General features: G+C 49.7%; 1 protein-coding gene across 1 annotated transcript in view; it reads right to left on the bottom strand.

The window, feature by feature from the left end:
* POU2F3 (POU class 2 homeobox 3) overlaps window positions 1–23,968 on the bottom strand; it is a 72,216-nt gene extending 48,248 nt beyond the window's left edge. Inside the window, exons 1-3 of the mRNA XM_047877769.1 lie at window positions 23,953–23,968; window positions 23,634–23,702; window positions 70–104 (exon numbers count right to left, since the gene is read on the bottom strand). Coding sequence (XP_047733725.1) covers window positions 70–104; window positions 23,634–23,702; window positions 23,953–23,968 — 120 coding nt within the window. The remainder of the gene's footprint in view (window positions 1–69; window positions 105–23,633; window positions 23,703–23,952) is intronic.
* Between the last annotated feature and the right edge of the window lie 431 nt (window positions 23,969–24,399).

Below are 24,399 nucleotides of genomic sequence, written 5' to 3'. Positions count from 1 at the left end.
TGAAGTATAAGCACCCCCCCCCCCCCCGCTCCCAAACATTTATAAAGGTTTTCTTCTGAAAATCCTTACCTGCCTGTTGAAATCTAGGCCATTTCGATCATTTCCTGAAAGAGATAAAAACGAAAACATGAATTGCTAGCAGGACTGGAACAGATAAGAAGGTTGGGAAGGAATGGGGATGTTGGGAAGGGCTTGTCTGTATTTTGAAAAAGAACCCCCGTTTCCCCCGTGGCCAGGATCCTCCACTTATCCTGTTTCCTGGAGGCGTCTTTGGAACATCTCCTCCAGGGAGGTGAACAACCAGGAAGATTGACTTGTCAGAGGTCACAAAGAGTCAACTGGGATTGAAATTGCCATCCCGGAGACATCCACTCCCTCACACAGAGATATGGCCTACGCTTTTGTGGCTAAGCCAGGAGTGACCAGCCACGGGTCCGAATGGAGCTGCCCTAAGAGGTTCCTCCACTATCCCAGCCCTCCTGGGGTGATGGCATCTAAGTCATGCCAGGTAGACAGGTGTCTGTTCTGGTTTTCTCCCCTCCAGCTTTCCTTTCTTGTTGGCTTGTCTCTTCTCTTTTATAATAAATGTTGGGTTGAACAAGTAAAAATGTGTGCTTAATAGAGAAAAATATGTGGGACAGAAAAAGTATAAAGTAGCAGAAAAAAATCACTCTGCTGAGAGGCAGCTGTAATTAATATTTGGGTATACATGACGGTCTGTTTTTATACTTGTTTTTCCTCATTCATATTCACCACTCTGTATAAATTTTACTCTGCTTTTTCCAGTGAATATCATTAATATTTCCCCTATACTATTAAGGAGCACCACAAATCTCTTTTTCTCCTATGCTTGCAAACGTCATTTTTAATGGTTTCCTAATATTCCTTTCTGTGGACCATAATTTGCTTAAACATACACCTATTGTTAGGGGACTTGCTTCCACCGTTAGCTACAATAACAGTTTCCCTCTCCTATAACTCTATGGTAGGAACTGCCAAACAAGCTTCCTTTGTGCCCCATGGCTCTATAATGGCAAGAAAAATGACTATTTACTAAATACATACACTCAGAGCCTAGCACTGAGCCTAGTACATAACAGGAGTTCAAAATATACTGGTTGAATCAAAGAATAAATGCACAAGTGAGTGAATTCAGAACTTCCCATCAGAAAATTCTGCTTTTCATTAGCTTAGGAATGGAGTCCCAGTTTCTTAGCACAACGTATAATTCCCCATGTGACTTTCCCTCATAATCCCACCTCACTCCCCCCTGCCCCCACCAGGTATCCTGAGCTCAGGTGCAAATACACCAAGCCTATCTTGTTTCCACGCCTCTGTGCACTGCGCCCTTTTGCAGAATCAGTCCCCCTCCGCTCTGGACTCCAGGAGCCCTAGCTACCACCACATGGCCCATCAGACCACTCCTTCTTTGTCTGTGTGCTTCTCTCTCCCGCTAGCCCATGAGTTCCTTGAAAATGGGGACATGACAAGAAAGGCACACTGTGAGACGTGGAGTGACCTCTGGATAGCAGCCTGACCTTGAGATCAATTAAGAGGATATACAAAATCTGCAAAGGGGTGCTAAAGGTAGGAAGGGCCCACAGACTGAAAGTGGTTGTGCATAGAGAGGCGGACTTGAAGGCAAAGTTGCTTTTATCCTTTTTTTTTTTTTTTGATTGAGGTATAACTGACATATAACATTATGTTAGTTTCGGGTGTACCACGTGATTCACTACCTGTATACACGGTGAACCGAGCACCACAACAAGACCGAGTGATATTCATCACCGTATATAGTGACACATTTTTTTTTTCTCGTGATGAGAATTTTTAAGGTCTACTCTCTTAGCAGCTTTCAAACATGCAATGCCGTATTATTAACTATAGTCACCATGCTGTCCATTACATCCCCAGGACTTATTTGTTTTACAACGGGATGTTTTGTTTTGAATCCCTTTTACCCATTTCACCTATCCCACCCCTCACCTCTGGCAACCACGAATCTGTTCTCTGGATCTATGAGCTTGTCTTTTGGTTTTTTCGTTTGCCTGCATTTTTTTTTTAATTTTATTTTTTTTTTTAATGTTTATTTATTTTTGAGACAGAGACAGAGCATGAAGGGGGGAGGGTCAGAGAGAGACGGAGACACAGAATCGGAAACAGGCTCCAGGCTCTGAGCGGTCAGCACAGAGCCCGACGCGGGGCTCGAACTCACGGACCGCGAGATCGTGACCTGAGCTGAAGTCGGCCGCTCAACCGACTGAGCCACCCAGGCGCCCCGCATTTTAGATTTCACGTATAAGTGAGATCATACGGTATTTGTCTTTCGCCGTCTGATTTGTTTCACTTAGCATAGTGCCCTCAAGGTCCATCCATGTTGTCACGAATGGCAAGATTTCATTCTTTTTTATGGCCGGATAATACTCCATTATATATATATTACAACATATGTTTAGTATATATATTATATATTTATTATATATTTTATTGTTGCTTATATATTTTATTTTTATATTTATTATTATATAAAATTTAGGGGCCCCTAGATGGCTCAGTCAGTTGACTTCAGCTCAGGTCATGATCTCACAGCTTGTGGGTTTGAGCCCCACGTCGGGCTCTGTGCTGACCGCTCAGAGCCTGGAGCCTGCTTCGGATTCTGTGTCTCCCTCTCTCTTTGTCCCTCCCCTGCTCATTCTCTGTCTCTGTCTCTGTCTCTCTCAAAAAAAAAAAATTAATTAAATACAATATAAAATATTATATATATACATATACACACATATGTTAATAGTATATTATATATTATACAGTAATATTATATATACATATATATGTATATATATACACATGTACACAGAGGTACACGTATACATACACATATGTACACACATACATATGTACATATATATGTATATATATGTGTATATATAATATTTTCTCTACTTATTCATCTGCCAGCGGGCACTTAGGTTGTTTCTATCTTGGCTATTGTAAATAATACTGCATTGAACATGGGGGTGCAGATATCTTTTCGAATTAGTGTCTTCATTTTCTTTGGATAAATACCCCAAGGTGGAAATGCTAGGTAATCAGGTAGTTATGTATTTTATTTATTTTTTAATATATATATATATTTTTTTTTTTTGATGTTTATTTATTTTTGAGAGAGACAGAGACAGAGCATGACCAGGGGAGGGGCAGAGAGAGAGGGAGACACAGAATCTGAAGCAGGCTCTAGGCTTTGAGCTGTCAGCACAGAGCCCGACTCAGGGCTCGAACTCACAAACTGTGAGATCATGACCTGAGCCGAAGTCGGATGCTCAACCAACTGAGCCACCCAGGTGCTCCTGTATTTTATTTTTTGAGGAGCTCTTATCTAAAAAAAAAAAAAAATCCTTTCATGACATTGTAAAGTAGGCCTAATAAGGACTAATTTTAAAATCTGACAAAAGAACAACTTCATTCATTGAACAAGCATTTACTCAGTACCCTCGAGGCACCAGGCACTGTTCTAGGCACTCGAACTACAGCACTGGAGAAGACAGACGGAAGTCCCTGACTTCTTTTCTAGTTGAGGAGACATAAAAGGAATGGGAAAACAAATCCATAACTTCCTTCGGAGATAGTTACAGTGGAGAACAATAATACACGGTCAGGGGAAGAGTCTGTCAGAGGCTGTTCCTAGGCAGGTGGTCTGGGAAGGCCACTCAGGGGACCTCATGCTTTCATTGAATGGGGCAAAGACCCAACCTTTCAAAGGTCTCAGGACGATCATTCCAGACACGAGTGTCAGGGCCTAAGGCAAGAGCGGGCTTGCATGGGCTGAGGAATAGTAATGAAGCTGGCATGGGTGAAGAATGGGGTAACCAGGGGCAAGATGACGTGGCTCTGGCAGACAGGTCACGGTGGAAGCTTCAGCTCTCACCCAAGGACAATGGGAAGTGATGCAGGGTTTGAGCAGAGGAGTAACACTGCAGGTGTTCGAACCCACGGCGATGGGCTGGTGGGGGGTTGGAGAGCAGGGAGGAAGACCAGTTGAGTGTTATTGCAGTGGCCCAGGGGAGAGAGGGCGGCAGGGTGCGTGGGACAGTAGCAGTGGAGGTGGTGAGAAAGGCCTGGATTTAGAAAGCATTTTGAACTGATGGCTGACAGGACCGGCAGGTGGATGGGAGGTGTGCAAGGAACGGAGAAGAATCAAAGATGATTCCTAGGGTTTGGGCTTTCTTGACGGGATCAGTGGTGGTGCCATTACCTGAGATGGGGGTAATCAGGGAAGGGGAGGTCAGTGGTAGGGAATCAAAAGCTACATTTTTGAACGTGTTAAGTTTGAGATGCCAACTAGGTATCCCAGGAGAGGCGGGGAAGTGAGTTTGGACTCAGGAGAGGTGTGGGGTCAGAAGTATAAATTGGGTAGTTATCAGCATAAAGGTGGTACTTAATGCCATAGGACCCAGTGAGGTTACAAAGGAACTGAGTCCAGATGAGGAATAATAAAGTGGTCAAGGTTGGCATGAAGAGGGGGAGCCAGCAAAGGAGACTGAGAAAAAGTGAGCACTCGAGTAGGAGGAACCCCGGGCAAGTATGGTGTCTGGAAGACAAGAGGGGAAGATGTTTCCAGAAGGAGGTAATACCAAAATGAGAGAAACGGTGGAGGGCCAAGACAGTTGACTTGGAGGAGGTCATCAGTTTTGGGGACAATTAAAAAAGGCCTTTGGGGCGCCTAGGTGGCTCAGTCGGTTGAGCGTCTGACTTCGGCTCAGGTCACCATCTCACAGTTCGTGGGTTCGAGCCCCGCATCGGGCTCTGTGCTGACAGCTCAGAGCCTGGAGCCTGTCTTCGGATTCTGTGTCTCCCTCTCTCTGCTCCTCCCCTGCTCATGCTCTGTCTCTCTCTGTCTCAAAAATAAAAAATAAATAGTAAAAAAAAAATTTTTTTTAAAGTTCTTTGCTTCCGATTTCCGCGAATGCAATTATCGTGTTGTTTATGAGATCCACAAAATGCAAAAGATGAGCAAGCAGAATTCAGAGATTAATTTTAAAACCCACCAGCCAACAAAATTAACAACTGCTCTTGCCCGGAAGGTTTGCCATGGCCTTCTCAAGAGGCCTCTTCTCATGAGGATGCCTCTGCTGCCCTTGGAGCCTGGCGAGAACATTTCTCCTTCTCATCAAATTCATTCTTACCTGCATCAGTATCTCTGCCTCATCTTCTTTGAATCCCAGGCCAACTGAGTGAGGTCCCTGGGCTGGCCAGGCCCTCCCAGGAGACGGGCCCCATGACACTCCAGCAGAGCAGAGTGTCTGAGCTGAGCCATACGTAGTAAGGGCTCAGCTCCCCAAAGCGATTCCTGCTCTGATTCTGAGCCCATTGCTAATGTTCTAGATAGAGAGATGACGGTGAGCCATTCCCAGGACTCAGTTTATTCATTTTTGACACAGTGAGGAAGCTGCTGCTCTTTCACAGAGAAAGGAGGGGATGTAATTACCATATTATGTGAGAGAGTGGTCCACAGTGACCAGGAACTTATCTGATACCCCTTTGTGATGCCCTGTGAAGGAGCAGGAGGGCGTACTTGGAAAACAGTCCCGGACTTGAAGTCAGAGAACTAAGGTTCAAGCCTTGGCTACATCACTCCTGAGCTGTGTGAGTTTGGTCGAGGCAGGCAGCCCCACAGCCTCCGCCTTCTCGATGGCAAAATCAGGTCATAATCCCCTCTCCACCTGTTTTCCGGGAATATAGTAAAACTCAAGTGAGATAAAGCTGGTGACCGTGCCTGGTGACCTGGGAGGCGCTACCCAGGTGTAGACCTGGGCTCCAGACCTCCTGGGCCATTCCTCGATCAGGCTGAGCCTGGTCCTATGTTAGGGACTTGGCACATGCTGTGCCCTGCTCTCCCTAGAAAATATACTCTTGTCCTCCGAGACCACACTCCAATGTCACATCCTCCGTGAAACTTACCCGAAGCAAAATAAGGGATTTTGTCTGTATTTCTGCATCGCTTATTCATACCTCTTATCGCACATATCACATTTTTAGACCCAGTGGTTCCTGTGTCTGTTTCCCTCATGAGATCATGAGCTCCCAGAGGCCAGCATTACTACAGCTCAAGTGCCTAAAAGTGTCCAACACAAGGTAGGTGCCGAACGACCATGTGTTTGATCCAGATTGCCAAGAAACTGCTCCCAAAAGAAATCTTTGATTCTGACCTGAGAAAATCATGGGTGCCACCACCTGCTGAAACCTCAATGCATCTTATTTCCAAGCCCTGGCTCCCTCTGTGGAAGGTGGCAGCCACTTGCAAAAAAAAAAAAAAAAAACCAAAGAGGGACAGACACACAGAAGGAAGAGTTGGAAGGAAGGACACTGATGTCCAAACTCAGAGGGGAAGCACCTTGCAGAGGACACACAGCCCCGGAGAACTTGAATCAAGACCAAAGCTTGATTTCTCAACTCCTAGACTCGTACAGTGTTCCTGGTAAAGGCACTGTATGGGATGCCTGGCTGGCTCAGTCAGTACAGCATAGGACTCTTGATCTTGGGGTCATGAGTTCAGCCCCACGTTAGGTGTAGAGCTTACATCAAAAAAAAAAAAAAAATACGCTGCATCCAGTGTCCAACACAGACAAACCAAGCATTCGCCTTTGATCAACGGCTTAGGCAAATAAATAGGTTGGATGCTGATTGAGTTTGGAAGTGATTCAAGGCAGAGTGGGAGACTAAATACAGAAAACTGGATGATAGAATCAGGATTGGAACATATTTTGGCACCTTCCAAGAAGAAGCCGAAACCAAAAAGGTAAAATGTAACAGGAATACATGCAAAGCCCTGCACTTAGGTTTGAAAAAATCAAGTGTAGGGGGGCCTGCGTGGCTCAGTCGGTTAAGCGTCCAACTCTTTTTTTTTTTTAATTTTTTTTTAACGCTTTATTTATTTTTGAGACAGGGAGAGACAGAGCATGAACGGGGGAGGGGCAGAGAGAGAGAGAGGGAGACACAGAATCGGAAACAGGCTCCAGGCTCTGAGCTGTCAGCACAGAGCCCGACGTGGGGCCTGGACTCACAAACTGCGAGATCATGACCTGAGCCAAAGTCAGCCGCTTAACCGACTGAGCCGCCCAGGCGCCCCTAAGCGTCCAACTCTTGGTGTCAGCTCACGGTTCTGTGAATTCGAGCCCTGCATCGGGCTCTGTTCTGACAGTGCGGAGTCTGCCTGGGATTCTCTCTCCCTCTCCCTCCACCCCCTACCCCGCTTGTACTCTCTCTCTCTCTCAAAATAAATAAACTTAAAAAATGATTAAAGAAAACCAACTGTATATATAAAAGGGGAGATTGAATTGTACTCTTAGAAATGGTTAAGATGGTACATTTTGTCTTTAAATTTTAGTTTTAATTTTTATATGTTTTATTACCTCAATAAAAATGAAAAAGAAAAAACTAAAGATTTTTTAAAAGTCAGGAATTCTGTTTAAAATACTTTAGCTCAGGGGTGCCTGGGTGGCTCAGTCGGTTGAGTGGCCGACTTCAGCTCAGGTCATGATCTCACGGTCCGTGAGTTCGAGCCCCGCGTCAGGCTCTGTGCTGACGGCTCGGAGCCTGGAGCCTGTTTCAGATTCTGGGTCTCCCTCTCTCTGCCCCTCCCCCGTTCATGCTCTGTCTCTCTCTGTCTCAAAAATAAATAAAGGTTAAAAAAAATTAAAAAAATAAAATAAAATAAAATACTTTAGTCCAGAAATCTACTTTTCTACTTCACATGGGCAGTCCACTAAAGTCGTGAAATTGCACAAAATTATACCCAACTATGAGACTATTTACTACATATGATCTAGCAATCCCACTTCTGGGTATTTATCCAAAGAAAATGAAAACATGCTATTAAGGAGATATCTTCACTCCCATGTTTACTGCAACATTATTCACAATAGCTACGGTATGGACACAACCTAAGAGTCCATCAATGGATGAATAGATAAAGATATTATTTATACACATACACACACACACACACACACACACACACACACATGCACACACACACAGAGGAATATTATTCAGCCATGAGAAAAGAGGAAATCCTGCCATTTGTAAAAACATGAATGGAACCTGTAGACCTTATGCTAAGTGAAAAAAGAGAAATATAAATACTGCATGGTATCACTTATCTGTGGAACCTCAAAACAATGTTTTTAAAGAGTCAAACCTACAGAAACAGAACACGAGAGAGGAGAAAGGTAGGGGGGGTGGGGAGAGGTTGGTAAAAGGGTACAAACTTTCAGCTACAAGAGGATGAAGTCCAGGGGTGCCGGGAACACTTGCCTTTAGGTGAAGCCTTCTTTGTAGCATTGCCATGAGAATTAACTATGAGATTCATTTTGAGTGTAATAATGGTATTGTAATTAAGAAGGAAAATGTCCTGTTTTACAGATGCATCCTTGCCACATCTAGGGTGGAACTGCTATAATGTCTATAATTTACAAGAAAATATTTCAGCAGCAAGAAAGGCAGAAATTTGGGGCACCTGGGTGGCTCAGCAGTCGGTTAAGCATCTGACTTGGGCTCAGGTCACGATCTCATGGTTCGTAAGTTCAAGCCCCACGTCAGGCTCTGTGCTGACAGCTCAGAGCCTGGAGCCTGCTTTGGATTCTGTGTCTCCCTCTCTCTCTCCCCCTCCCCTGCTCACACTCCGTCTCTCTGTCTCAAAAAATAAACATTAAGAAAACAATTTTTAAAAGGCAGAAATGTGATGGTTGTTGAGAGTAGGCAATGACTAGACGGGGGTTCGCTGTATTCATTTCTATCGTCGTGTGTGTTTGAAAATGTCCACAATAAAAACCGTTCGAAAATGGAAAAAGAAAAAAAAATGCTTCAGAAACAAGTGGATGAAACAAATATAGCAAGCAGTTAACAACGATTACATCCATGTGATGGGTGTATGGCTGTTCATTAGCTGTTTTCTCTCTTTTCTCTATGTCTGAGGTTTTTCAAAATAAAAATTTTGTAAGACAGTCCAATGAGGGAACATTGGAAAGCACTTGGCACAGGGCCTCGTGCATAGTAAGTGCTTAAATAAATATCAGCGGACTTTTCCTTCCTCTCCAAATATTGGCATGGAAGTGAACCAGGCTTAGCCTACAGCAGCAAAGAACAGAACGGGGTCAATGGCGAAGCTGCTAGGAAGCAGGCTTCATCTCAGTATGAGAAAGGATTTTGTAAAAAGTGGATTTGTTCAGCCGTGCAAACCCCGGTTTCACGTCAACAGAGCTCCCCGTCGCTAGGAATATTCAAGCAGAGCCTGCTCGTTTCAGGGATGTGACCGAAGTGGTTTTTGAATGGAGGGACAATTTGATGGCAGGAGGATTTCAGGGAACCTCTAAAATTCCTTCCACCTCAGAAGTCTTTCCCTTCAAGGCAGCTGATTGAAATGTACCCCCGGCCTTTCCTCCCCTCCCAGAAGCGGGTCCCTGTCTGCAGCCCGCGCAGAGGCCCAGAGAGCTCTACTCACCATTTCCCTCTATCTGTCCTGTTTGTTCTGCACACACATAAAAGATAAGGACACAGAATGGAGAGGAAAGGCAGAAAGGGCTCAAGAAGGAAGCTTCAGAATCCCCCATTTGGAGGCGTTGGGGGGCAAACGGGTCAGATCCGTGCCAAGCTGGAAGAGCCACCACCTGGAGTCTCTCCAGGCTTCTTTGGGTTCTCGTTGTCCCCTGGCAACCTTTGGGCCATGAGGCTTCCAGCATGAAAGCAGGAAGAGAGCAAACACCCTGAAACCCTGGCTCAGGGGCCTGGGAAGAGACCTCAGGAGATCATCAGGGCGAGTTCCCTGCCTTTGGGAAGATGAAACACTACTACACACCCCATTTTACAGAGGAGGAAACTGAGACTCGCCAGGTTAAGGGATGCGTACCACCTGTGGGACAACCCCCCCCCTCCCCCCGCCCACAGTGGACAGGAGGAGCCCGCCCCAGCCCCCCTGCCTTCCCACCTCTGAGCCCGCAGAGCCTGCTGATTTGCATAGCTTTGGCAAGCACTGGGATGTGAGTTTGCCTGGGGAGCAATTCTCTGGGGGAGGGAGGGAGAAGCACAGGAATGGAGAACTGTCCCAGCAGGATTTTTCACTTCTGCCCGGCAAACAAGGCAGAGTGCTCGGCAACGAGGCTGAACCTCTCCCAGTTCTGGACGGCTACTCCGCTCTCCAGCTCCGCACCCAGTATAACCCAGTAAGACTCCCAGCGCCACTTTAGAACCACTTGGCAGCTGGCTGGCACTTCCTGGGAGAGCAATTATTAAAGCCACCAGGACCTTGGAGACGCTCCTGGGCAGCCAGCCACCAGAGCCAGCCAGGAGACTTCCCATTGAAACCAGTCAAAGCAGCTTGGTTTTTTTGGTTTTTTTTTCCAGGACCCCACAGACACCATGCCTACCTTTTTTGTTACTTGAGATTCCTCCAAGGCACTGGAAGGTGTTGCCTAATGGTCAGCGTTCTGTACAGAGAACACTCGGGAACCTGAGCTCGAGGGTTACTTCAAAGGCTGTTTTACGCCGGACTTTGGGCAAGTGGCTTAATCTCCGTAGCCTTCAATTTCCCTTAAATATTAAAACAAAAAAGTTTCTGTCCGCATTCCTGCCACCTCCTTCGTAGGGGCAAAGAAATGCCCAGGAGGAACCTGAGGAGGACCCCAGAAGACCCCTGAGGAATGGGATACAGGACCTAGAAAGGGCTCTAGCTTAGGGGTCGGGGAGATCTGGCTCCCAGCTGCCCACTAGCTGAGTGTCCTCAGTCACCTTGCCTCTAAGGGTGTGGACAGCAAGCACAGGCACGCCGTGTGGGTGGGTGCAAGCCATGCCCAGGGCCGTACCACTGGTGGATCGTTGCACCCTCTTCTTTTTCCTAAAGTCCCTGCTCAACGACCACCACTGATGGTCAGGATCAGCTGTCCTGAAGAAGCCCATTTGCTAACCCCAGGACAGGGTGACCTCTCAGCTTCCCTTGACCTCCGGCCATCTGTGCAGTTGGGAATTGTCAGGACTTAAAGCTTCTTCCTCCCTGCCCCGAGGTAGAATAGCAGAGCAGGTACCCTCAGGGATTCCTCAGGACGTGGCCTATGTGAGTGAGCCACCTGATGCCTTTTCGCCACATGCACGGCTGGGAGAAGGAACCCCGAAGCCTAGCTCTCCCGCCCCTTCGCTCAGATCAGGAGCCTGGGGCCGAGCCACAGTGGGAGCAGGGGCCCCACTGCACCCCTTTGCTGGGGGAGAAGTCCAGCATCCTCCCGGCTCCCTCCGCGATCGGTCAGGTCCAGGTCATTCTGTACAAATGAAAGGCTCCTCACGTGCACGGTCTGCTCTCTCTCTCTCTCTCTCTCTCTCTCTCTCTCTCTCTCTCTCTTTTGTTAGGAAATGCAATCGCATTACTTCTCAGCCTGAGCCATAGATGGGACTCCCTGGGGCTTCCCTCCTTTGCCCCCTCGTCTCCTGCTGGCGGGACACGGGATGCCACACACACCTCCAAGGAGGCCCAAAGTGGGCAGCACCATCAGAGGCGACGCTGAAGGAGCATCTGGGCGGATGCGCCAAGTTCCAGAAAAACAGGCCAGGGACTCAGGTCCCTGCGGGAAGGAATGTGGCCAGAAGAGCCAGGTCCCCACCAAAGTCTCTACTCCTAGTCCCCTGAGCCTGGAAAACAATACAAAAATCCAACTCCAGGGGAAGAGCTCTGTTAAATAAGCCTCGTTCTGGCTGCACTAAGGACACCTCGGAGAAGCACTTCAGCTGCTATTTTGCTACCAGAAATTTCTCCGGCTCTGGGGGACTACGGACTCCTAGTGCTGTGCCCGCCATTGACAGGTAAGGAAACTGAGTCCCAGACAGGACAAGTGATGAGCTAAAGGTCACACAGGCCACGAACGACACAGCAGGAACAAATCGCCAGAGTTCCAGGGCCCAGACTCCAGTCTGCACGACAGCCGGAGGGTTCTTTAAAGGTCAAGTCCAGACCGGCACCACTGTGCCCCTGGCCCAGCCTTAGCAGGGAAGAGGTTGAAAGAGGTTTAAGGTCAGCCAGAGACGGAGCGGCTCTATCCTAGCCCTCTTCCCCGGGGCCAGAGTGAAGGCGGGTGAGAAGCGGTGGGGGATAAGGACAGAAGGAGCTGCCCAAGCGGGCCACTCGGTGGGGCTCCAGCTCTCCCGTGGGCACAGATGTCCTTGTACAGCTCCGAGGGGCACGTGTGCAGGAAGAAAGCTGAGGCGGGAGATGCTATCTCACACTTGTAGAACAACTCACACTTCCAAAAGCTGCCAAGGACACACTCTCGTTTCATTCCTTCCTCACCAGTTGTTCTCCAGACAAGGAAACCGAGGCTGGGCCCCACTGCCAGCCCTGGGGGTCACGGAAGGCGGGAGGGGGAAGCAACTTGGACCTCAAAGCTGGCTCCAGGGCCAGTGCCCTTGCCGACACGCAGAGGCTACGGTGAGAGGCATTGGGTTTGTGCCTTGGCTGTGCTGTGCACCTTCTATATCCAGTTTGCGTTTGACCTTCACCTGCCTGTGGGGTCTATGGGGCCCGCCGGAGCTACAGGGCTCCTGTTTTATCAGTGAGTAGAGGCTCGGACAGGGTGGGGCTCGTTATAGGTCACACAGCTGGCTGCTGAGCCCAGACCCCATGACCTTTCCCTCTCCTTTCCTTCTTGCAGGGTAAGGTCTTCCTCTCTTCTCTGGGGCTGGAGGAGCCGCCTCTGAGGGAAGGGCGCTGGGGAGAGGGAGGAGGCTTAGTCCAGTGAAACGACAAAACAAAACCAAAAAAGGACAGAGGATACAGCCCCCGGGGTGGAGAAAGCGTTCCAAAAGAAATGTCTGGTCTCAAACCCCCACTGTGACCTTGGGAAAGTCATTCCCCTTTTCTGACCCCAGTCTCCCTCCCCATAAAACAGGAGAATAGGACTGGATCAGAGAATTTTCAAACAATTTGGCATCAACACACTGTTTTCAAATAATAAGGAATAATTACTAGCTGACATTTATTGAGCATTTACTACGCACCAAGCTCGGTAATAAACGTTTTACACACATGCACCATTCAACCCTCAAAACCGCCCAGCGAGTAGGTGCTTTTATTACCCCATTGTACAGATGGGGGAACTGGGGGCTCAGAGAGGTTAATCAACTTGCCCAAGGTTCCTGATTAGTAAATCACCGAGCAGAAACTCAAACCCAAGTCCATCTACCAGGCAAAGGCTGTCCATGCTGCCTCACGCCATTCGCAAACGAAGCCTCATACGCAGTTGCCGCAGAAGCTGGCAAGAAATAAAAGACTTTTGGATTTTCCAGAACTATCCGCGTCACCTAATCGCATTGAATCTGGCCTGTCTCTTGGCACTGGATCCTGGGGTGGGGGTGGGTGGGGGGAGGGCGCGTCTCTCTACCAGCTCCCTTCCCTTCTGTCATTTCTGTATCTCCTGAGAAATAAAGACAGAGTTGAGAGTCAGGATCAGTCCGAGGAGCCCACATGGGTTGAGCTGGGCAGGTGCTCAGTGGGGAGGCCAACCTAGCTTTGAGAGCTGCTCCTGGGGCCCTTCCCTGAAGTGTGCTCCCCGCTCCCAAATGGAAACGGCCACAACAGTGTGTTGGCCAAAGCGGATGGATTCATGGGCAGGTCTACTCATAGTCCTCATGGAGGTTCCCTGGACTGGCTGTCGAGTCCCTGCTCCACTCTGTGGACACTTCATGCTTCTGACACTGATCCTAGCGAACAGCATGACTCCGCGGCAGGCAGTGATGTACGTGTTTCAGTTTAATGCTGACCCATTTAATCCTCACAGCACCCTCATAAGGTAGGTACAATTACTACCCCCCATTTTACAGACTAGGCAACTGAGCAGAGAACCATCAAGACACTGGCCCAAGGTCATAAAACTAGTAAGGAGAGAAGCTAGGATTCACATATAGACTCTGGCTCCAAAGTCTACACTCTTAATGACTGTACCTTGGTGCAATTCACCTCATTCAAAGCATCTTACAAATAATAACTGGTGTGTGCAAAGGATCAGAGTGCTCTCAGATCACAGCATCTTAGAGCCAGAGGTGATTTTTAGAGACCCTCAAGTTCACACCTGTCATCCAATGCACGACCTCCAGGCCCAAACACGGGAAGTGCTTGTCTAAGAGAGCAGGTTGGTGATAGAGGCCAGAATCCATCCGTCCTCACATCTCCTCGGCCAAACAAGAGAGGGCAAATTGTTTTTTTTCCAATTTCACAGCTAGAAAAACCGAGGTGGCCAGTCTGCGGTCACCAGAGGGAGGTGGGCCTGAGCCCAGGACTAGAACACACGCCAGGGGTGCTCCGAGCTCAGGCATCCTCAGCACATGGAGGGGTAAGCGGAGTCCAAGGGCAGGAGGGGGACCTCGCTGGTTCTTCCAGGAGGCAGAGGCCAGTAGCACCCAGCCCAGCCTGACCACCGTCAGCTCTCCAGAGGCCTGCGGAGGCGGGGCGGGAGGGAGCCAGCCGACTGCCGCCTCCCTTTGATAACTTTGAGCCTGGGGCAGACATTTGCCAGCCAGCTTCACCCCCTTTGTCCGAGCTTCCCTCCTCAAGAAAACCTTAATCATCCTCATTTGAATTTCAAATGACCTCTCCCCTCTCCCCCTCCCCGCCCCAACAGGCTTTGAGGCAGGGATATGGAAATTCACCCTGCAGTATGGAAATCATCGCCCTATGCAAATCGGGCGCCGAGACCCCATCGTCATAGCAACCACTGGGGTTCCTCTCCTTTCGGCACCTCTCTGGGCTCTCAGGTTTAGATTTTTTGTTCCTCTTCCCAGCCCGACCAGGTTAGGGGGCGGGGGAGGGAACAAGCCCCCTGCTAGGGTCCTCGAGGGGGCCCAGGGCAGGCAGGTGGGGCACCCCTCACTAAGGTGCCCGGCGGGGCCCAGACCTGCCGGGCTGCCTGCGTTTCTCTCAAATCTGGACCCAGCTTACCCAAGCGAGGGTCAACCGCTGTGTTTTTTCCTGGGCTGGGCTAGTCCAAGGATGGGCTAGGTGTTGGTGGGGAAGTTCTGGAGTCTGGAGGACAGAGAAGGGCCCCCAAAGGGGGCGGCGGGAGAGGGGAGACCTAGCCAAGGTACCAGTGGTAGGAGATGAAAAGCCCAGCGTGGAACCTATATGTAAAATGTCATGCAAATGAACACCTATTATTTTTTGAGTCAACAGCATTGGTGCTTTTTGGGAGATGCCAGCAGCTCAGTTTCCCATGCTCCTGGCGTAGCACAAAGGCCTGCCCTCCCTGAGCCTCCCAGTGCCCTACTGTTACCCCAGAAGAGCTCCCCAGTGAGCACCAGCCCACGGAAGAGGCAGGAGGGGACTGAGAAGTCAGTGGCTGAAGTCTCCAGAAATGAAATGCCAGAAGCCCGAGAGCTCAGCTCCTTCTCTGAGCCTGCCCTGCCCAGCCAGACCCTCGGGCTCCCCGTGAGGGGGACCTAGCCCTAGCTGGGGTGACCTCATCCAGCTTCCTTTTTAAGGATGCTCAGCTCCGATCCCCTCCCTCTCCTCCCAAAGCTGCTTCTCCCTCTCAGCGACTCTTCCTAAGGATGGGTGATCGCAGGCAACGCCCTTCACAGGGGAGGTGGTTCCAACACGGGGTGGTGGGGGGCACCCACTAGCAAGTGCTGGCCTGAGACTCTGCCATCCTGTCTCCCCGGTACCTCCGGCAGGTTCACACCCCGCCCCCCCCGCCAACCAGGAACCCCAGCCTGCCTTTGAAAGCGCAGCCTCTGCCAACAGGGAAGATTGCCAGTGGGTGCACCCCCCGTGGGCCAGAGGGCTTCGAGGGGGAGATTTTGTGAGCGCGGATGTGTAAGCGGGTCTGTCTGTGAGCCAGCGGGATGGAGGGGCGTTGCAGTTGCCTGGACCCGGGCTGCTCTTCAAGCCCCTAAAACCCATCCCAATTGGGGAGCTCATTTCTCCTTAAATTCTTTTTTCCCCATTCCGTCAGCACTTCTCCACACCCAGGTGTGCTTTGCCCTAATTGTTTCTTGAGGAAGAGGGTGGACGCGAGAGACCAAAAGCATTTACTCACACTTGGGAGGGTGAGGGTGGGCTGTAAGTTTTGGGCACTTTAATGAAGGGCTGATGCCCAGCAAGTCGAGGTGGCCCGAGTCTCCCACTGTGCGTGCGGAGGGTGGGGTGTCATCCACCCCTGCCAGCAAAGGACAGCCGGGGACCAGCCTCTCCTGCTAGATCTCCTCGTCATCGCACCCAGGACACCCACAGCGGGAGGGGAGGAGTGTGGAGAAGATCATAAGATATACCCAAGGTCGGACATACCCACCGCTCATGGCGTGTCAGGGGGCAGGGACGTTCTGAGACGCAGTGCAAACTCCTCTAAGTCAGAGCACCCCAAAATGTGCTCCAACAGCCCGGGCCGCTCCGTGAACTGTTTGCGAAGGTCCGAGACCAGATACATACAAACATAGGGAGTGAGTTTAGAAACGTTCACAGCAACCCAAGCTTGGGATGAGTGGGTTCTTGCTGTTGATGGCAGGTGTAGACTAGTTGGGGCCCCGTCGGACGTGTGTGGTGGGTGTGATCTGTGGTCCCGCACGGTAGGACCGTGTGCCAGTCGGTGACAGACTAGAAGCAAAAACACCTGGCCCTGTACCCCCAGATCCTTTGAGAGGCCATGCTGTAAGGAATGGCCACTAATAAAACCACGGGGGTGGTAAGAGACGTCACGTGGGGGCTCCGCTCTGGGCTCTCTTTCTTTGTCCCCTCTAAGGCTGAAGAGAAAGGAAGTCCACGAGCTTCCGGGGGGGGGGGGGGCAAAGATGGAGGCAAGTGTGGTGGGGAGCCACTTCCTTCAAGAGACCCCCCCCCCCCCAGAATGACAAGGGCTGGTGCCAGGTAGGGCTGGCCCGGTCACCCGTGGCTCATCTGGGCAGCACGATCCTGCCTTGTTTGCCCCGGGGACTTGGGTTTGGGAATGGAGGATGGACAACAGTGAGTGGAGAGGACTGCTGCTGTAGTTGTTTTGTTCGCTAAGGTTCTCTGACGGCTACAGGCAGACAGGCAACTCCGGATACAGACTGCTCTCCTGAGATTTCTGGCAGTCGGAGCCACAGTATGAAGTGTGGGTGGCAAGTTAGTACTTACTCCCTGTCCCAGAAGCTAGAAACACTCTGGTTTAGAAGGCTGTAACAAGAGGCAACAGGCTTACGCTGCAGTGTAAAAGGGCTCACGCAAGAGAGGAGAAAGGACTTCTAGGCGCTGAGGATTGTATCCCACAAGAACAAGTGGCCGAGAGAAATTATGGGGTTAGCTTTTCTTTGCTTCCTTTTTTTTTTTAAGATTTTTTTAAAGTTTGCTTAGTTTTGAGAGAGAGAGAGAGAGAGAGAGAGAGAGGGACAGAGTGTGAGCAGGGCAGGGGCAAAGGGAGACCCAGAGCCCCAAACAGACCCAAGGCTGTGAGCTGTCAGCACAGAGCCCAACGTGGGGCTTGAACTCACAAACCACGAGATCATGAGCTGAGCCGAAGTCAGACGCTTGCCTGACTGAGCCAACCAGGCGCCCGGGGGTTAGCTTTTCTTTTTTTTTTCTTTTTTTCTTTTTCAAAAAAATTTTTTTAATGTTTTTATTTATTTTTGCGACAGAGAGAGACAGAACATGAGCAGGGGAGGGCCAGAGAGAGAGGGAGACACAGAATTGGAAGCAGGCTCCAGGCTCTGAGCTGTCAGCACAGAGCCCGATGCGGGGCTCGAACCCACAGACGGTGAGATCATGACCTGAACCGAAGTCGGACACTCAACCGACGAGCCACCCAGGCGCCCCGGGGTTAGCTTTTCTTAAGGACGGAGGGCAGATGAGGAAAGAAAACCTAACAGTAGATTCCTTCATTCTCCAAGGATGGTTTTGAAATGTCTCCAAGGGAACAGAGAGGCATGGACAAGAATCCCTACATCCCCAGAATCCTTACATCCTCAAGAATTCGTATCAGTCCCCCCTGGCCACTGGGAAGGACTGTGGGGTTTCAATTTTCTCTTCAAGAGAGGTGAAGACAGAGCAGGTGCAGACTGGGCCACAGGTCCAGTGCCACCCGGGGCAAATCCTAGAGCCCACGAATCCATTCTCTTCCTCTTCCTCTTCCAGCTCCCCCCTCCCATTACAGCGAGGAAACTCAAGTCTAGGGCACAAGTTGACTTGTCCCACATTCCTCAGTGACAGAGCTTTGTCTTGTCTCCTGAACGTTTCTGATAATTATCAACCGAAATGATGGATTGTATTGGTGCACTGGCACACACTTTGCAAAGCACGCTCATACCCACTCCCATTTAATCACGAAAAGGACGGGTGTGTGTGTGCACGTGTACCTCGTTTAGAACGGGTTGTCAATAGGAGACCATTCTTCACCTTCCCCTCAAGTACTTCGTAGATGCCTGCTGTCCTCTCGGTCATTGAAAGGATATTTGTGTTCCGTAAATATTTGGATCGAAAGCCACAGACATCTCTAAAAGGCTTCTGCCTGTTTCTGCCTGGAACCTCGCTTCTTGGTTGTCTTGAGACAGTTTCTTTACCCTCGGCTTCTTTTCTTGGGGACTCAGTAGGCTGGAGGTGGCGAGGAATGAATTGGTTCAGAGGGACTTTGTAGTCTTGGGTCAGTTACTTATTCTTCCTGTGGGGTCTCACGAGAGCCACTAGCCTGTATGCACCCCCCCCCCACCATGTGATCATGCCCATTCCTTCCTAAAACCATGTTGGAGGTTCTCAGGGTGATGCGCAAAGGGTCCCCAAACAGCTAAGATGCCTTGGCGGTCCTTCTGGAAGGTGGGGCAGGGATTAGTCCCGCCACCTCACAGACAGGACAGCTGAGGGTGGAGAAGGGCAGCAGGAATGGACAAGTGACTCAGCTCAGCCCCTCCCTCGTCTCTAGCTCCCTGGCTTCCCCTGGCCCCCGTCACAGGATTCTTCCTTCCCATATCTCCGAGCAGGACGAGGGGGCCAAGGAATTTGCTCCCCTCTTGTTTGGGTTTGCAAGCCCACCTCACTGCCCCCTCAAAGGGTTGGGTCGGGGGAGACTGGTGCATTGGTGAGGCCGGCTCAGGAGGACAGGAGGGAAGGAGAAATTCTCTCTGTGGCCAGATTCTCACCCCTGCCTCCAGTTCACCAGAGTTCCTGCTCTTTCCTGGCAAGCGTGTTTTGGCCCCAGACAGGGCTTCTGCCTCTTGGACTAGACCAACCCACCTTCCAGAGGCTTGGCTTCCCTCCAGCCCCTCCGACCAGTGCCACCCTCCACAATCTTGGCATCTCTCCTGATGTTACCACTTTCTTGTGTCCTCTATCCCTGGTTCCTGTGTTGGTCCCCAGTCTTCCCACCACCATCTTGGGGTAGAAAGTCACCAGGAAGACCCAGGTTTGATTCTGTCATTTGCTAGGTGTGGGATCTTGGGAAAAGCAGCGAACATTCTTTCCCATCACCGGCCTCAGTTTCCTCTTCAAAGTGGGATGATGATATCTACCTGCACCAAATTGTTGCAAAGGCCAAATACATTAGGTGCTCGAGTGAGCTCTGTTATTTAAAAAATTTTTTAATGTTTATTTATTTTTAAGAGAGAGAGAGAGAGAGAGAGAGAGAGAGAGAGAGAGTCAGAGCATGAGTGGGGGAGGGGCAGAGGGCCATGGGTAGAGAGGGAGGGCTCCACACAAAGGAAGCCTTCCCACGAATACAGGATGTGGAAAGTGATGGCAGAGAATGTGGAAAAGCAGAACGTGTACACTTGTTTTCAAGGTTCAGCTCTTAGACATCATCCAGCCCAAATCCCTCTTTTATGGGAGGAAAATAAAGGTCCCGGTGGGGAAATGTTTGCCCAATAATCTGCAGGGAGTTAATGGCAGAGCCAAGATAAGAATCTAATGGAGTCAGACAGGCCTGAGTTTGATTCCTGGTTAGAAGCTGTACGATCCTGGGCAAATTAGTTTTCCATTCCTTTTTTGTTTTTATTTTTTTGTTAAACTAATCTCTTTATTTTGAAAGAGAGAGAGCACGCACGCATGCGCAAGCAGGGGAGGGGCAGCGAGAGAGGGAGAGAGAGAATCCCGAGCAGTTCGGAGGCTGGCATGGGCCTCGAACTCGTGAACCCTGAGATCATGACCTGAGCCAAAGTCAAGAATCAGATGCTTAACTCACTGGACCACCCGGGTGCCCCTAGTTTCTCATTCTTCAGCCACAGTTCCCTCATTGATAAAAACAGGGATGGTAAGAGTGAAATGAGATGGTGAGTGTGAATGCACATACAGGTGCCCAGGTGTGGGGAAGAGGCTCTGTGCACGTGGCTGGGCTTTCTCTCCTTTTTTTCCGTGCCCACCGTATTTGTCCTTGCCTGTGTTTGAGGCTACATGGTGACCAGTGTGGTCTAAAGTCCTAAGGTTAGCTGTTTGGGTGCTTAGGCGTTGTCAGTTACAGACCTGGGGGCTGGTGAAATGTGGGTAAGCCTGTGTATGTTTATCGACCACTCAATACCCAATTGAGAACAGCAAAAAAAGTGTTGTGAGTCTCAGGAATGAAGGGAAAACAACAGCCAGGGAGATAAAAGAAAGGATGGAAACGCTAATGATTCAGAAATCTAGAAACTTGGCTTCAGTCCTCTCTTGGTGGCGGGGGGAGGTGGTGTAGGAAGAGAGGGCCGAGCGGGCTAGGAAGCTTCTCTGGTCCCTAGCGCTGCCATAGAGATACTCTGAGGTCTTCGGCAGTTAGTTGATCCTCTGTCCGCGCTTCGGCTCCTCGTAAGCAGGAGGAAAGGGCAGGATGAGCTGCCTGCCAGGTCTCTGCCAGCCAGGAGGTCTGTGTCTGGACCTGAGAATGCTCTCCTTTGCAGTCCTAGCCTGTGTGGATGGGGAAATGCCTTCCCTTTCCCAGTTCCCAACCCTCGTGCCCCTTGGGGATTTCACACAACACAGAAGGTGCTCTCAGGGAGCTGGGGGTTTCTAGGTCACCTTTGTTTGTAGTTCCTTTAAAACTCAGAGACAAACCACCCCTTAATTCATGCACTGCTGGGAAGGGGAATCTGCCTTTTAAAAATCCAAAGGAAGCCATTTAACCAAGTTGGTAACCATTGTGACTCATAATAAGCTTTTCTCTGTAAAAAATGAGTCAGAATGACTTTCCAGGAAGTTTGGTTACTTTAATTAGCTGGCTCTTTTTTCTTGCCCTTAAAAACCTACAGTAATTTGATGATCACCTAAGTATGGGTGCTACCAGCCACGGCGCTGAGTCCCTAGAAGTAAAGAATCTAGGGGGTGAAGTTCCAGACAGCACAAACTTCTTGGTCTCCATGGAGTAGAAGAAGACCCACACAGAATCCTTTGCTGAATGTGAAATGAGAAAAACCAGCCTCCAGGGCTGACCCACTGGGCCTGACGAGAAGGGCACCCCAGCTACCGGGAGCCCCAAAGTGCTTAGCCCTGATGTGCCTTCTGTAAACTCCAGAATCACAGAATCTTGATGATGCCATCAGAGGTTATGATCACAGTGGCCATGTGTCAAGCACCGTGCTAAACATCATTGCAGTGAGCTCTCAACCCACGCTCTAAGTTGGGCATTAATTGCCCCCCCCCGCCCCGTACAGAAATGACAAGGCTAACTTATCAGATCATACAGGTGGTGAGCAGCTAAGCTGTGATTTTTACCCTAGGTCTGTGTGATTCTAAATCCATACCCTTCAAAGGTCTTCTATTCCTGCCTCCTAAGGAGGCAAAGTGGCTGGTAGAAGGTCACGTACGAAACCGGAGGACAATCAGATTCCCAAAGTCCCAGCTAATGTTCGGATTCTTTCTCCTTCAATTTAGTCTGCACCTAGCTCCCGCGGTCCCAGAGAGGAGGCTAGAAAGCGCTCGGTTTATCTCTTAACGCCTTAACCTTCCTAACCCCCACCAGGGATCTGAACTCCATTTCTCCCCTGGCTCACCTCCTAGGGTCCCACGTAGCTCCTTCCCACTCCCAACACTGTTACCCTGAACTTGGTTGCGTCACTGGTAACAGAACACCTGTGCCAGCCTGCTAAGGGTGGTCTTCCCGCACTGGCACTCTCTTAGTTGTGGCCCCACACACCGGGGGCAGTACAGCTGGCCCGGGTGAGCAGAGGTGGCTCCCGCCAGCCTGCTAACCAGGAAAGGGCTGCCCAGCTTCTCCTGAATAGTGGCTTCTGGAGTCTGATTCTTGTCCAGGGAATAGGCTGCGCCTACCACTCTCCAGCTGAACTGATTTTAAAGCCTTGCTCCAGTTCTTCAGGTTGGAGGGAATTTTCTTCTCAACCGGGGAGAAAATGTGCCCCCTTCCACAGACCCTCAGTAAAACATACTCAGCGGTTAAATCGATTGAAAATTGAGTGGAACTGGCCCGTATTCTCCTAGCCCAGCTGTCCGTGCTCACAAAGCAAAATATAAAACCTACAGCTCCAATGCATATTGCTACCCATGCGATAGGCATTGTTTCGATATTAAATAGGGGGGCAGAAAAGCTTATGGTAAACATATCCTCCAGATGCCCCCGACAAGACCCCCAATTATCTTGTCCTCGACCCAAGCTTCTAGAATGGAACTAGACTGCACCTGAAGACTTGGGAAAAGAGTTTAGCTCTGGGGGACATTGATTCTCTTCCACTTCTAATTTCTATGTCTCTAATGATCCAGATGAAAGACTAATTGAGGTCTTGTTGGAAGGCTATTAAAGTTATTTGGTGGTGTTACAATTTATACTCATGTTTCTCTAAGTTCTTTTTAATTATATGGAGCTTTCAAAGCAAAGCTTGGACGGTGGAGTTAAAAGCAGAGTGCTACGAAACTTTCTTCTCAATTCTTTCCTGTCCTCTTTCTCTTCTTCACAAAGCAAAGTCATCTCCAGGCACCAAGCCTTTCTTTCTGGGTCTATTTACCACCCACATGCACATAATTTGGCCTCTTGGCTTGTTCCTTGCCTAGGCCTATTGAGAAATCTGGGGTTAAAAGGCCTTAATCCCCATCTACTGAAGGCAGGTCATGCTTTCTATCAGTCAGCAGCAGCTAGAAACACAGCCTGGTGCTTCTAAGGGTGTTGGAATGGCATATCAAAAGGTCAGTCTCGGGGCGCCTGGGTGGCTCAGTCGGTTAAGCGCCCGACTTTGGCTCAGGTCATGATCTCGCAGTTTGTGAGTTTGAGCCCCGCGTCGGGCTCTGAGCTGTCAGCACAGAGCCTGGAGCCTGCTTCCGATTCGGTGTCTCCCTCTCTCTCTCTGCCCCCTGCCCTCCTCACGTCTGTCTCTGTCTCTCAAAAAGTGAATAAATGTTAAAAAAAAAAAAAAGTAACAATAATAAAATAAAATAAAATATGTCAGTGTCTTCCCTAACTTTTCTGTTTCCATTTTGTTTTTGAGGATCTGGCCCTTTCCTAGACTAGTCCCAGAGATTGTGTTCCACCCTAGACCAACATCTAGCGTTGAAAGACTCCAGGGGCATATCCCATGTCTCTAAGGAATTCCTTCATTTCCTAAGACTCTCAGCTTTGGGGTCTGATTGGCCGAAAGACTGAGTGAGAGAAAAATACCGCATTGTTCGATGATTTCCAACAACTCTCTCCTGCCCGGGCTTTCTTGTTGCAGTCCCCAGAAGAGAAGACCCTTACCTGTCTCCACCTGGCTGAGGGCACTTCGAGCATCCGTGGAATCCGCCACATCCCCACTCATCTTGATATCTGCAGGGAAAACACAACTGATTTTAATAACAGGCCACAATTTTTCTTGCTATGACATATGTGGCTTTAGCTAAACAGCAAAGATGAATGTGTAATTACAACAACCATCAGACTTTCAAATTCCTGATTCCCCCGAACATACAACCATTAGAATATTCATGAGCTCAGGGCACAAATCCCCTCCTCCCAGGCTTGCCTCCTTTCCCTGGCCTTTCTTCCCCCTCCCCACAGCTACTGTGGGACCTCTCACCTTTTGCATCCTTCATGGCCACTTCCTTCAATCACCAGTCTCAGTTGGTAAAAATTTAACAAGGGGAGGGGTACAGCGAGGTGGGGGGTGGGGGAGAAGGCTTCCCATTTTCAATCCTCGTTTCCTTTGGGATTGGGGGGATTTATTTTATTTTATTTTTGTAAGTAGCGGCAGAAATATCTGTCTCTCCCTCACCCCTGCCCTGTCATAACCCTACCCTGGGGGTTAAGAGTACCCTTGAGCCAAGGCTTGCCTTTCTCACCTTTCTTGCCCAACTCCTGCCCCTGTTCTCTATCTGGCTCTCGGAGGTCTGCCCACCGTCTGGGGATGAAATCCTAGCCCCTGTGTGGCCCCTCCGGAGATCCTCTCCTCTGGGGATCCTTACCTTCTTTCCTACTCCTTCAACGTGCTCAGTGAGAAAGGGATGGTGGGTGGGTCAGTGCCCCG

This window comes from Prionailurus viverrinus, chromosome D1 (genome assembly GCF_022837055.1).
Source record: "Prionailurus viverrinus isolate Anna chromosome D1, UM_Priviv_1.0, whole genome shotgun sequence".
Taxonomy (NCBI): domain Eukaryota; kingdom Metazoa; phylum Chordata; class Mammalia; order Carnivora; family Felidae; genus Prionailurus; species Prionailurus viverrinus.
The sequence above is the reverse complement of the archived record's forward strand: the minus strand, read 5'-3'. Positions and strand labels throughout refer to the sequence as shown.